The sequence below is a fragment of the Austrofundulus limnaeus genome, unplaced genomic scaffold (genome assembly GCF_001266775.1).
Source record: "Austrofundulus limnaeus strain Quisiro unplaced genomic scaffold, Austrofundulus_limnaeus-1.0 Scaffold165, whole genome shotgun sequence".
Taxonomy (NCBI): domain Eukaryota; kingdom Metazoa; phylum Chordata; class Actinopteri; order Cyprinodontiformes; family Rivulidae; genus Austrofundulus; species Austrofundulus limnaeus.
The window spans coordinates 794,185-806,853 of record NW_013952567.1 but is presented as its reverse complement, the minus strand read 5'-3'; the positions used below and the strand labels follow the sequence as shown (position 1 = coordinate 806,853).

Genomic DNA, 12,669 nt, shown 5'->3' with positions numbered 1-12,669 from the left:
GTTTTTGCCATGGATAGTTTGTGGGTCAGAAGATAAAAAGTTTGGGAACCACTGCTCTAAATGTCAATTCTATTTTTGCCATCTCATCCCTGCAACAATTCATTTGTACTTTTATTGTGGGGAGGGGTGTGTTATCAATCAGACTTGGAGCTAATTGCATCCAATTAATTAAAGGGAACTCCCCCCCACCACACACACACCCACCCCAAAGTCCAGCCCCTCACTCCCGTCTACCTGCTCGCGCTGCCTGTAATTGGTCGGAAAGGCACGCGGACCCGCCCTGTTGGCGAGCCCTTTTAAATATATTTACAATGTAAAACAACCAAGAAAAACCGGCCGAGCCGTCATCAAGCCGAGCGCAAACACAGGGAGAGAAAGTGAGAGAGGAAGCTGTTCTGTTCTGCCGTGACGCTCTGAGCGCTCCACTAAAAAACACACTCTTTCTCACACACACACACACGTTCTCGCGCGTGCTCACACACATTTAGGTGCACAGTCGCCGAAGGCTCCGTCGGGAGTGTGAACCTGCGGGTTCATGACACTGATTTCTCAGAGGAAGAGGAATACCAAGGAAAACAAGAAAAGAGGAATATCAACAATGGCTTTGGCGACCGTGTGGACCTACTGCGTCCCGCTCACCGTCATCCTCACAGCCGCCTGCCTGCTGAACACGGGTAAGACTGGGAATGAATGAGCGTGAAGTGAAGGAGAAGCGAGCGATATGTGTGTGTTTGTTGTGTTGGGTGGGGGGCTCCGCCGGGCAAGTTTTGATCCAAGTCCTCTGCGGACAGGTTGAGCCCACTGTTCTGAGTTATTAGACGCGGGGAAAGTGGGGGAGGAAGAGCCGCACCGGGACAGAAAAGCACGTGCAGATGATTCCTGCGAATGTTTCTCTGTTTATAAAAAAGACAATTAGTGCCAAATCCGATTGTGCAAGACTGGGTTTTTTTTATGAGTCATCTGTGCTCTGAATGTTAAGCTGGAAAGACCCTAAAACCCACTCTAGATTAAAAAAAAAAAGTGAAAGCTGGGCTCATGGTCACTTTTATTTTTAACCTCCGCGTAAACATTCCCTGCACCGGTGTTCTCCGCTGACCCCGGTGCGTCACAGCAGCTTGATTGGGGGTCTGTGTTTCCCCGGGACGTGCCGTGCTGAGGTGTTTGTGTCTGACAGGACCCGCGTCTGTCACGCAGTGAGCCTCCTGTGCTCAGCCACGCTCCTCTGATTGAACACTGACAGCCACATGAAACCACAACACACATTTCCGCAGTGGATCAGAACAGAGAGACAAAAAAAAAAAAAAAAAAAAGGCAGGGAAGTGTTTGTAGTTGCTGTTTATACTCTGCAGCAGGACTGAATAGACCTTTGAGACGCCTCCTTATCAGATACAATAACATTTAACAAGCTGTTTCAAAGCCTTGTAGTGACTCCTGCAGAGTCACTTTCACACCACCCTCAACACCTCAGCTTATAGGGGGCCATCATTGCTTCCTCACGAGCTCAATACAATTTGTGGTCATTTACTAACCCTCCTGACAAGTGCACAGGGCTGCAGAACAAGGATTTGGATTATCACGATTCGGAGCAACTTCAGCCTCTGCCATCTGCTTGTGAACTGAAATGTGAACTTGTAATAAAGCCTGTTAAATTTCCCCCTAAAGCACCAAGCGATCCTGGACGAGCATGGAGCGATGTRCAGATGTTGCCTCGCTGGCTTTTGTCCTAACGCTGTGCTCTGTTTTACACCATCCCGAGGCTGTGAAAGAGTTAACTGCCAGGTCAAACACAGACACAATCAGACCTCCACCGCTGTGCTGCTGTGATGATGTCTTTTGTTTTTACAGAGCTCTTTGCTGCTCCATTGCCATTTTCTTGCTTGGCACTGATAAGAACCTCGCCGTTGCCTGCGTATTGATTTTCTCCCCAGAGAGTATTTTTTGTGTTGTGTTCGCCCATCTATTTGTACGTCCGCTCCGGGAACGAGGCTGGCTGATTTATATGCATGAGCTGTAGGTGTTGGTATGTTGGTCTAAATGGAGTACTGTGTAAAGGGGTTTGTGTGTTTGTCTGGGCATATCCGTGTGCGCTGCAGGTAGATGTGCTTGATGCTGCTGTGCGTGCTGCTTACAGTGCAGGGTTTTGGCTAAGCTGCAGGCACTCTCAGCTGGGGGTTGCTCACTGATCATTGTCATTAATCTAGACTCTGACAGGAGCCGAGGGAAACATGAGGCTGGGGATTTCAGGGATGTTAAAGGCACAAGGTGCATAAATAGAAAGGAGAGAGAGAGAAGYGACTATGGATGCTGCTAAACGACATGGAGATGTATGCTGCTTCTAACGGTTTCTGATTAAGAAAACCTCAACCTCCCTTTTTTTTTAAATTTCCTTTTGGTAATTAGTGTTTGCCGTCCTGAAATGAAGAAATTGGGGCAAGAAAACATGAAAAGTGCTGGGGTTGGAAGGTTGTTATTATGCCCGAATATTTATGAACTGATTATTTGCATGGTTGGACGGATAAATAAAGAGGGTTATCCTAAAAAAAAACAGCTAGGCTGCAAGACTTGGCCATCCAATGAATCTGGAGCAGTCCAGTGGACAGAGCTGAAAGAAAGGAGGAGGAGAGGAACACTGAAAGAAGAAGAAAGGAAGAAAGACTTCACAGTGTGTCTGACAGGCAGGCCTGAGGGACACACACATACACACACACACACAGGCAAATACACACRTACAGAGTCAGCACTCAGTCCGCGTGCACCGTTTCTGTGGAGGTGGCTGATCTACAGCAGCTGTTGGCCCAAACTTTCAGTAACAAATACTCTTAACTCCACCGCTGCCGCTCGCCCACCCGTAATCAGTACCCTCCATCACTTCCATTCTTACACCTCATCCTCGTTCCTCTATCAGACCTCCATTACCAACCGCCTTATCCCTGTGAGCTTTAAATCTCCTCCGTTTGTTTTTGTTTTTTTTTGAATGCGTGCAATAAGAGCCATCCGTTTGAGCTTGTTCTCCAACATCCTGTTTGGACCTTGGCTTTGGCTCCGGTGGGTGAAAAATAGCAGCAGTTGGACGTACTTGTGGGAGGAGAGCTGAATACCAATTACAGTTGAGAAACGCTCACAAGCATACACACACACACGCGCATGCACATGCACACAATCTGAGAAGCCATGCATAAATCAATGTCGTTGTGACTCACAGAATAGGGGGTTTGGCATGTAAACACAAACATCAAGCTAAATACTGTAGGTGCAGAACAAATGTTCCCGTTAGGGCTTCATTTGAACGGAACAACATTGAATATGCAAGAATTTGTCTGAGCCCAGTTGTGGTTTCTGATGCTTGTCAGGCACAGTTTGCAGAATTCTGAAGTTGAGGGTTGCCTTCTTTTACTTTCTTGCGTGTCACGCTAAGCTTGCATTTTTCAGCGTCTGTCTTTGTTGTTTAATGTGCTGAAAAAGCCTTCCCTGTAAGGAAAGGTTTTATCCTTTGATCCTAACCTTGCAGGATAAGTCACCCCCAAAATGAAATGAACTCATCGGCAATTTAATTWAAAAAAAAAAAAAGAGCGAGACCTTGCTCCCTTGCTCTCTGTCCTGCCATCTGCTGGTTCACGCTGTAAATTTGAGCACAGTGCGAAATCAGATTTCAGTCTTGCAGTGTTGTTTATTTTCTTCCCCCTCTGATTCACTGTCTTTTGTAAGTCTAAATAATTGGACAACCTAAACTTGGCAGACTGTTCTGGCATGCGCATCGACAGAAGAGAAGGAGGAATGAGCTTTTTTTTTTTTCTTTAAGCTTCACTGCCTGCTGCTGTTGTGCACAACCCTGTTTGATCAAATGATGCAGTCTTAAAGGGTCCTGACAGGGTGGCCCACTATCTCGGCTGAACAACTGCCTCAGCATAAGCTCCATAGAAAAATTGTATTGCTTCTAGGGAAAGCCACAACTGTAAGAGTTACGGAGCTGATTCTGGGTTGTTTTTATTCTCCCTTGGGTTTTTATGAGTCCATTACTCAGAGGCAAAAGTCTTTAGGTTTCATGTTTTGTTCAGGTGATGTATTTTATAGTAATTATTTGCTAATCTGCCTTCCAGTCTCCACTGCCATCCATAACTCCTTGGTTGGAACTTCTCTTGTTTCCCACAACTCAGTTACTTCCTCCAGCTCTGTTGTCTGGCTCAAAGATAGCATTTTATTCTCACACAGAATTAAAAAGAAAAGGGATATAAGACAGGACCATTCATTTTGAACTTTTTTTAAGAATGCAGGAATTCACACATCCTTATTTTTACATCCTGTTTAGAACTCAGTTTCAGTTTTGCTTTTGGCTACGTGGTAAGGATTCACACAAACGTAAAACATGATGCTCATTGATTGAAAGGGTCATGCAAAGACATCAATTGGTAATTGAATCCTTATATGTCATTTGACCATTTGTTTAATTGTCCATTAGTAAAACTTCCTGTCAGTCTAATCAGGCTGACGCTAATGTCGAAACACTCTTTATGGCTGCCACCTCATCTCCTTCCCATTACTATTCCCCAGACGGTGCTGCTTGTGATTATCATAATGGTGATCTATGTCGTCCTTACGTGTCGCTTTCTGAGAACAACTGGCATTTCACCAAATTCACTGCTCGAGTTTTTAAATGCTGAGTGGGTTGCCAAGGACGTCTCCTCCATTTGCTGGCATCTGAAGCCTGCCAATCAATCCGTGGCTCTTAAGTTCATCTGATCTGATTGGCTTTGAGCAAAAGCAAGATGTCCCAGTGGGGTGCAGCTCTCCATACTGTGACCTGATGTCCCCTGAGCCAGCAGCTTTTCTCCAGTGGCCGACCCCTCTCTCTGTGTGTTTGTCTTTGTTGTGGGGTCATGAAATCCGCAAACAGCAATTGCTTTGGCGTAGCTTCTTAGCACAAAGGCAGTTATGTGTTTTTCTACAAGGTATACTTATGTCAGAGCTAGTAAACGGTGAATTACGGTGCAATGAAAGGGGATTCTGAGTCTGAAAAACCATTAAAACACTGACACCACGAAGTGTGCATTCCTTCCTGTTAATAACAGTTTCTATGACTAAGAGTAAACGTTTATGCCTGCTTTTTGGCTTGGGGCTTGTTTAACACCCTCCCTTGCTGCTGTGACACCTGTCTCCGTGGTTCCCGCAGGGCGCAGCGCTAACGTGGCTAGACAGCGGCCTCCGGTAACGCCAGTAACCAAGGTGATTATCCCCACTCAAGCAGTGCAACGGAGCCCTCACCAGCCGTGATTGGACTAGAGAGGCAAATTGAGCTGAAAAGGGCAAGTGCCTAAAATTGAAGAGCTGGAAGCTGTGTACTTTGCCAGTGCAAAGGCTAATGCGCATCCCATCTGGAAGACTTAATGTAGAGACAAGAGGCGGGGAAGATGGCTGGTAATGAGACACTCGTTCAGGGGTAAGGAGGATCAGAGATGGACTTAAACTGTGGTGAAACTGTCAGACTGGGCACACAAACTGCCRACAAGACCCCGTTTCACTTTGCCCTTGGGAGGCCTGTGTGTCCAGAGGAGGCTGGCTGATGAAGAGTGACCAGGCTTAGCTGGGGCACTGAGGAACTGATGGGGTCACAGAGGGAGAGTGAAAGCATCACAGGGAGAGAGGGTGCCTCGGCTGGCTGCACACTGTATAAAAAAAGTGAAGGGAAACAGCAAGGAGGGGAGGGAAAGCACYAGGGGCATGTGTCACAGACCAGTGGAGCAGAGGAGAAAGTCGGGCTGAGAGGAGTCCAACAAACGAGAGAATGATTGCAGGATTTCAGCTTTAAAATAGAAGAGGGAGGGGACAAGACAGAAGCCCACCTCTGCGGTGAAGAATGACTGAAACACAAGGCCAAAAAAGGTGAGGAAGCGGAGAAGACTGACATTAGGAAGGTAGGTCCATAGCTGGATAAAAACAGGGTGCCGTGTCCGAGGAGGAGGTGGGAGTCACGAACGGAGAGATGGATGGCAATATTTAAAGACAAAGATGGAGAAAAGAGAGTGAGAGCAAATGCTGTGTAGGTGACCACACCCGAGGGACAAGTTGCCATGATCGATGAGGTCACAGAATACCCGTGCACTTTTACACCCACACATACACACTCTCACACACACAAACGGCAACCCAGGCAATGTGTAGAATGTTGTTTCCCTCAGACACTTCTGGCCCGTCCTCCCACTTTCAGCCAGGCTACGACGAGGAGAATTAAACACCCACGCACGCACAGGGCTATTCATCTGTCTGCCATTTAGAATCCTTCTTCATATCATCACCATTAATAGGTTTGCTTTGATGAGATTGTCGGATGCTGGAAATTGCCAGTCAAAGCAGTGCACTATCTACTGGGAAATCAGATGGAGATTTTCTGAGCGCGGACACAACAATGCCAAAGAGGTCTCAGATGAGTTTTCTATCTTAGAAAACTCTTAAAATGTCTCTCCCGCGAGTGGCAAATACTTTGCAGCTATTGCCATGTCTGGGTGGATAAAGTGGTTGTAGCAGATACAAACTTCTGTTGTGACATTTTCTTGACTCTTTAACAGAAAAATAATGAAACCTTTAAACATATTAGTGAGTGTTTTTTTCTTCTTTTTATCTAAAAAGCACGTTTGCTGATAAAGATAGTTAAAGCAAGCAATTATATGAGTAAATACAACATTTAGATAACAGCCGCTGCTAGCAAATCAAATTCAGATTTTGTCTCCATTTTGGAAAAAGGCCAAGTAATTGACACAACTATCTAAAAAAATCAACTGCATTCCAGCTTGACTTCATTCATGCACCTCTTCACTCTGCACTGCATGTGTTTGTTTTTCTTCTCATTTCTTACTTTGGCCTTAAGACAAGAGCTGTACTACCAGGAGTATCCAGCTTTGATACGTTTCATTAAGACACTGTAAACAACTACCAATTAGAGGCAATTAATTAGAAGCACATGAAAAGAATCCTCAAAAAGATTGGACCCCCTCCTAAGTGCTCACAGGTTGAGCGCACGAGAGACGAACTAAGTTACAGTATAAAAAAAGAAGGAAAAAAAAAGGAAAATGCCCGTGGTCATGCTTAATGTGCTGGTGAAAGATTCACTGCGAAGATTTGCCGAGCTCTTTTGAGATTCATAAGGTCATCAAGTGATGATATGCTTTCAGCAGGGCTAAACAAAAGTGAGGCTATGAAGCCGCCTGCAGTGAAAGGAAAAGAAAGGGAAAAGCAGCTCAGCCAAATTGGATTGGTGCTGCAATTGTTTCTGCACACATTGTTACAGTTGGCGAGGCCATTTAAAAAGTGGCCAAGCACCAATGACCTTGAGGAAGGCTTTAGCTGATTCTCTCCCAGGATCCATTTTCTCTTGAGTAGCTGAAGGAGCGTTCAAGTGCATGGCTGCTGATTCACCTCATGGCCGTTAACTGGTGCGCTCCACTCGCCTTCTATAAGCCATCACCAGCAGATTGAAGTGGTGCTTGAGTCACGTCCACAGATGTGTTCCTATCACCGTGTCCATCTGTTTGGCGAAAAATGTTATCGCTTACCGCAGGAGGACCATGTTTGTCCTGTCTGGCCGTTGCCGCAGAGGAGCGGAACAGTCAAACAATCTGTGGTACCGACTGAGTTTGACAAAGACCTTGGGCACTGGGCGCAGTTGCAGAGAAACGGCGGTCCATGGCAACAGCCACCCTTTTGGCTATACTGGTGAATCGAGCTGTGAAGCAGCTTGGAGGGGCCAGTGGGGTTCTGTGRATGGTACCAAAGTCATTTTTAGCTCTTGTCAACTCTGTAGGCATAGACAGCAAGTGTTTTTTTTTGTTTTTGCGATATAGATCCCACAGTCTGGTGAGCGACAGCGTAGACACAGCATGACACTGTCGCCTCCCGAYTGCATATACAGGAACATAGTTTATTGCCAGAGAAACTAATAAAAGAAAGCTGTAGGGGAAATGTGCTTTCATTCTTGATTATTTTCTTTCTTCCCAAAGGCTGTGATGGCTACCATCTCTCTTCCTTTTATCAGAGCAGCTCTACCCGCTGTTTCAGTCAGCGAGATTTCAGTTTGCTGTACATCTGATCCAAAATGAATGACAACTTGACTGAACCRTTGCTTTTGTAAGATCTTTTTTTCCCGTTAATAAAATTTACAATGTGTCATAAATATGCACCGCATGAGAAATAATATATTTTACTAAGTGTTAAAACGAGATGGCATAAAGTAAAATCTAATTATGATAATYGCTATCTAATAAGATACAGCACATATAAACAGGAACTGCATGAATCTGAGATCATGTCAGGTCACTCTGAGGCAGAGAGGCTTTGATATATGTTGCTGGCAGCCTTAATTCAGAAAGATGAAGGCTCAACAATCTGAGAGATGAAGGGATGCTTGAGTCTGCAAAAATGAGCAGAAGGCAAAGTTAATTTCTCTATGCCGGGACTGAATCAAGCGAGGAAGGAGGAGAAGCATCCCGCATCTGGCTGCTGTTTTACTGTTTATCAGATACTCCGTGCAAAGCATTTTTGGACATTTTGGTTGATTACCCTATATCGAGATGATGGTAAAATSCTGAAAATTCAATTATCTTCCTTATTTTGAAAGAGTCATTTATTATACAAAAATATATTTATAAATTTGAAATGTATTGCTTATTTTGTTTTGAATAGACATGTCTCCAGAATGCTAAAGTAAGCTTTTTTGTGAACATTTTGAATTTCAAGTTGTGTTAAYTCGAAGGCTGGGCAATAAATAAATAATGATATTTATTGCAATGGACACATGATCAATATCAATAGAAAATAGTATCATCAATAGAAAATACGTCCGATAGAATGKTGATCATTTCACTKAACTCCGATGCAGAACTGCATGGCATTCTGGGGGATGTAGGCAGAGGAAAGGCTGCTCGACCTATCWTGGCACAGCTAAGCAATGTTTGGTTGCATCAACTAACTCACTCACTCACTCTTTGGTAAACTAGCAACAACTTGTTGAGTAACATGYGCAGTAGCAGTGCCATGTTTCACCACCGTGCCTCATATTTGCTTAAAAATAAAAAAAAATGAAATGATGTGGAGTGAAAGGAGAAAATGAGTGCAACAGCTCGAGAGGAAATTGTGGATAAAAGAGGAAAGGTCATGTCAGCAGTTTGGCAGTATTAATCAGCCATTTTTCTCCTGGTTCTTATTTCAAAKAAGTAAAACACTAAAACCAATCAATAATTATTGCTATTGATTGAAATGAAATGCTTATATTGTGATGCATTTTCCAGCCTTATCACCCAGACCTAGTTAACACATCATATTGCAGTTTAAACAATTTAAACAAAAAATCTCAAATGCAACTCATTGCTAATTTAAGTCAAATATTTACCATTTAATTTTGTATGGCTTTGCTGCTTTTCAAGGGCTAGCCTATATAGTTTTTTTTACAGTACTTGTATATGCAATTATAACTGGTGCTTGTTTACCATAGAGATGGAACTGAGTTGCAGTAAGTGAACTGATTTATGAGCTTGTGGGAAAAATTAAAAACAAACATAAACCGCTAGTAATTAAAAAGCAGGTTGAGACTAAATGATGACTGTGAAATTGTATAAATCACAGACTGCATTATAGAAATGTGCTTAAATCTGCAGCRTCATAGACGGACAGGTTGGCTACAGAATGTGCACTCACACAAATTTGCAAATGCAGAAGTACTTAAAGGACACTGCATTACACTYAGGAGACTGTAAATACATTTAGGAACTTTCAAGCCTCTTTACTGCAGAATGTCTCGGGCTTTTTAAATGTCACACTCCCTCTCTRGTTTCATTTTAGAAGCTTCCCCATAGATGTAATAAACAAACTGGTGGACACGCCTAATCATTGTTTTCTAAACCCAGGCGTTCACAAATGCACACATACWCTTTTCATTTTTGCCTTCTGATCTCAAGCAAAACCTGATTTTCACTTATGARTGCTGCACTCCAGCTTTCCCTATCACTTTTGTAATTCTCGTTTGGCTGTTTTATTATTATTTTTGCCTCAGCTCTTTCTTCTTTTCCGATTCCTCATTTCCAACTCTCCTGCTGTGTGAAGCCTGTTCAAGGGCTCCAGCAGTGACTTAGTGTCTTTTTGTTTAAGCTCATCATGATCACACAAAAGCTTTTATTTTTTATCCCTCCGACCTCTCCCCGTGTGGCTGCCTTTCTTCGTCTCACCTTGTTGGTGCTTAAGTGTGAATACCCATGGCCGTGCACGGCGGTGCTGAGCTCCAGGTACATGTGTCCACATGCATCTGCTCCAACTGTTCCTAATAGTTTGCAATGACGGTGAAGCCCAGTGATAGTTGGACAGACATGTTTTGGTGACGTGGAAAAAGGACTTTTCATTGCCAAGGTAGCTCGCTGATGGATATTTTGGCAGTCCCCCCCACCCGTCTCCCTGCTGCTTGCATCTTATACCTGCCTCCTCGTCCTTCTTCCTCCTACCATCTTACTGTCGCTGCGGGCTGTAGAGATGGCAGGGCCAGGTGCGAATAGATAGAAAGCGAGATGAAGAGGGAGAAAAAAGAAAAAACAGAGGAGGAGGATTGACGGGACCCAGGTGGCCAGTTTGAACGCCCGTGTTTCTGTTTTTCCATTCTCATTTGCATAGACAAAATGGTTTTCTTCCTTCACCTGACTGTTTATTTTTTTCTCTTACTCTCCTTCCATTTATTCAGACTGCATCATTTTATTTCAAATATTATTGTTTTTTTCCCCTTCCCCTTTTGTCACTGTTGCCATTCCTCCGAATGAGCCAGACTTCCACTTCCTSTTTTTGCTACTTTCTGTTGTTACGTGCACTCAGTTGCCTTTTTAGAGTTTAAAAATATTTTTTGAACCKCTGCCTCCAGATTTACCTTCTCTCACTAACTCTTTTGCTATGGGCTTACTGAACTCTGCGTTTTACCTTACACAGCAATATTCTGGTGGTTGAAACTTATTTTTAGCATGCTTGCCCTTCAGAAACCTTGCAGTCCCCTCACCCCTCTCAGACCCACCCCCCCCATTGCTCTTCCTGTGACTATTTTTTAACTAACCCATGCCTTTCATTGAGTTCACCCAGCTTCTTTGAAGTTTCTAAAAGTCTACAAATAACTTTCAGCTTCTAATATTTGTAGCAAAACAGAGTGCACTTCAAAGTATTTGMTCTTGTCTTATCGCCCTTGCAATATCTTCGCATGCATCATATTTGCTATCCCCCGCTTCGAAAGTAAAGGTGGACAATTATGTTTTTGTGTGYTCACGTGTCCGTCTGTTACCAAAATATCTCATAAACCACTGGAGGGATTTCAGAGAAACTCCCAGAAATGACAACCTGTACATCTACAATTCATTAACATCTGGAGTCGATCCACATCAAGATGGCTGTCAGAGTAAATCACGATTAGACATCACAACTGATTCAGCTTGATCGGAATGAATTTGAAATCCGAATTGAAGGAGTGGTTAATGCTGATGGATTATCAGGCGTTCACAAATGTTTATTCTGATCATGTTATTCTGGTTGTGGAAAACTGACCTGACTGTACATGTGCACCCGATGCCAACCTGACGTATTCCCACTTGGCTAGAAGCTAATATGTCAGGGAAGCAAAAATGGCCGGTTAGCAATACAACATTTCTATTAGAAACTTTGAAAGGCTTTAAAATTATTGAATGCCTTGATGGTMAAAAGTATAGGAACACAGAGTGCAGTAATGTCGCCATTACTAAAACATGGCACAGGTCCATTCTGGGTGCTCAGAAGACACAGAACGCTTGTTTATGTTCATCATGGAAACTTCATCTCTGTTTTTTTATTTTAATTTAAAACATTTTTTTGCGAAATACAAATCTACACGCAAGTTCTTCTATTCTGATTAAAAGCCTGATGCATGTAAACACTTTTCATGATTAGATTAATTTTGTGCCTTTATGTGACCCATCACATCGAAACGAGGATTAAGTCCAAAAGTGGAATGTGGAGAAATATGCAAATAAAGTGTTTTGATTTAAATGTGTGCAAAAATAGCATTTTGTCAAAATATAATGAATTAATGCCTTTCAATGAATCATTTGAATGAACTGTCTGACATATCAAAAATTTTTGAAGCATTTTTTTGAGCAGTAGCAACAGAAAAACTGATTTTGAGGAAAAACGCCTTAAAAATTGGAATTTGTCCCTGTGAGCTAGAAATGTTTTTGTTTCTTCTCAACTGGGAAATCTTAACATACAAAACTATTTGAGGTTTCCTCTTTTATATTGACATAAAAATTTCTCAATAAATTTACATAAAATTAGGATTTAGACCAAACAGTAATCATAACCAACAAGACAAATTAAGTCATATCTCTRTAAAGTTGATGATATCAGAATGATCCAGGTATCAAAATGTAGCTTTTAAAGCCACAAATCTGAAAATGTAATTAGGTCATTTTGACCAAATTTGACTTAATCCTCATTTCAATATGATGGGACACATATTAACGACACATTCAAAATTTTAATCGGAATACCGATTATAATATCCGATCAAAGAATTTTGCACATGTAAACAGAGCTAATGGCTCTAACTCAGTCAATTTTACAAATACGGAGGAAAAAATGTGTGTGTGTGTGTGTGTGTGTGTGTGTGTGTGTGTGTGTGTGTGTGTG

The 12,669-nt window shown here is 42.8% G+C and overlaps 1 protein-coding gene across 1 annotated transcript in view; it reads left to right on the top strand.

The window, feature by feature from the left end:
• The first annotated feature begins 327 nt into the window (after positions 1 to 327).
• The window catches only part of cadm4 (cell adhesion molecule 4), a 236,297-nt gene continuing 223,955 nt past the window's right edge, over positions 328 to 12,669 (top strand). Inside the window, exon 1 of the mRNA XM_014017296.1 lies at positions 328 to 674. Within this exon, the coding sequence (XP_013872750.1) occupies positions 536 to 674 (139 nt within the window). The 5' untranslated portion in view covers positions 328 to 535. The remainder of the gene's footprint in view (positions 675 to 12,669) is intronic.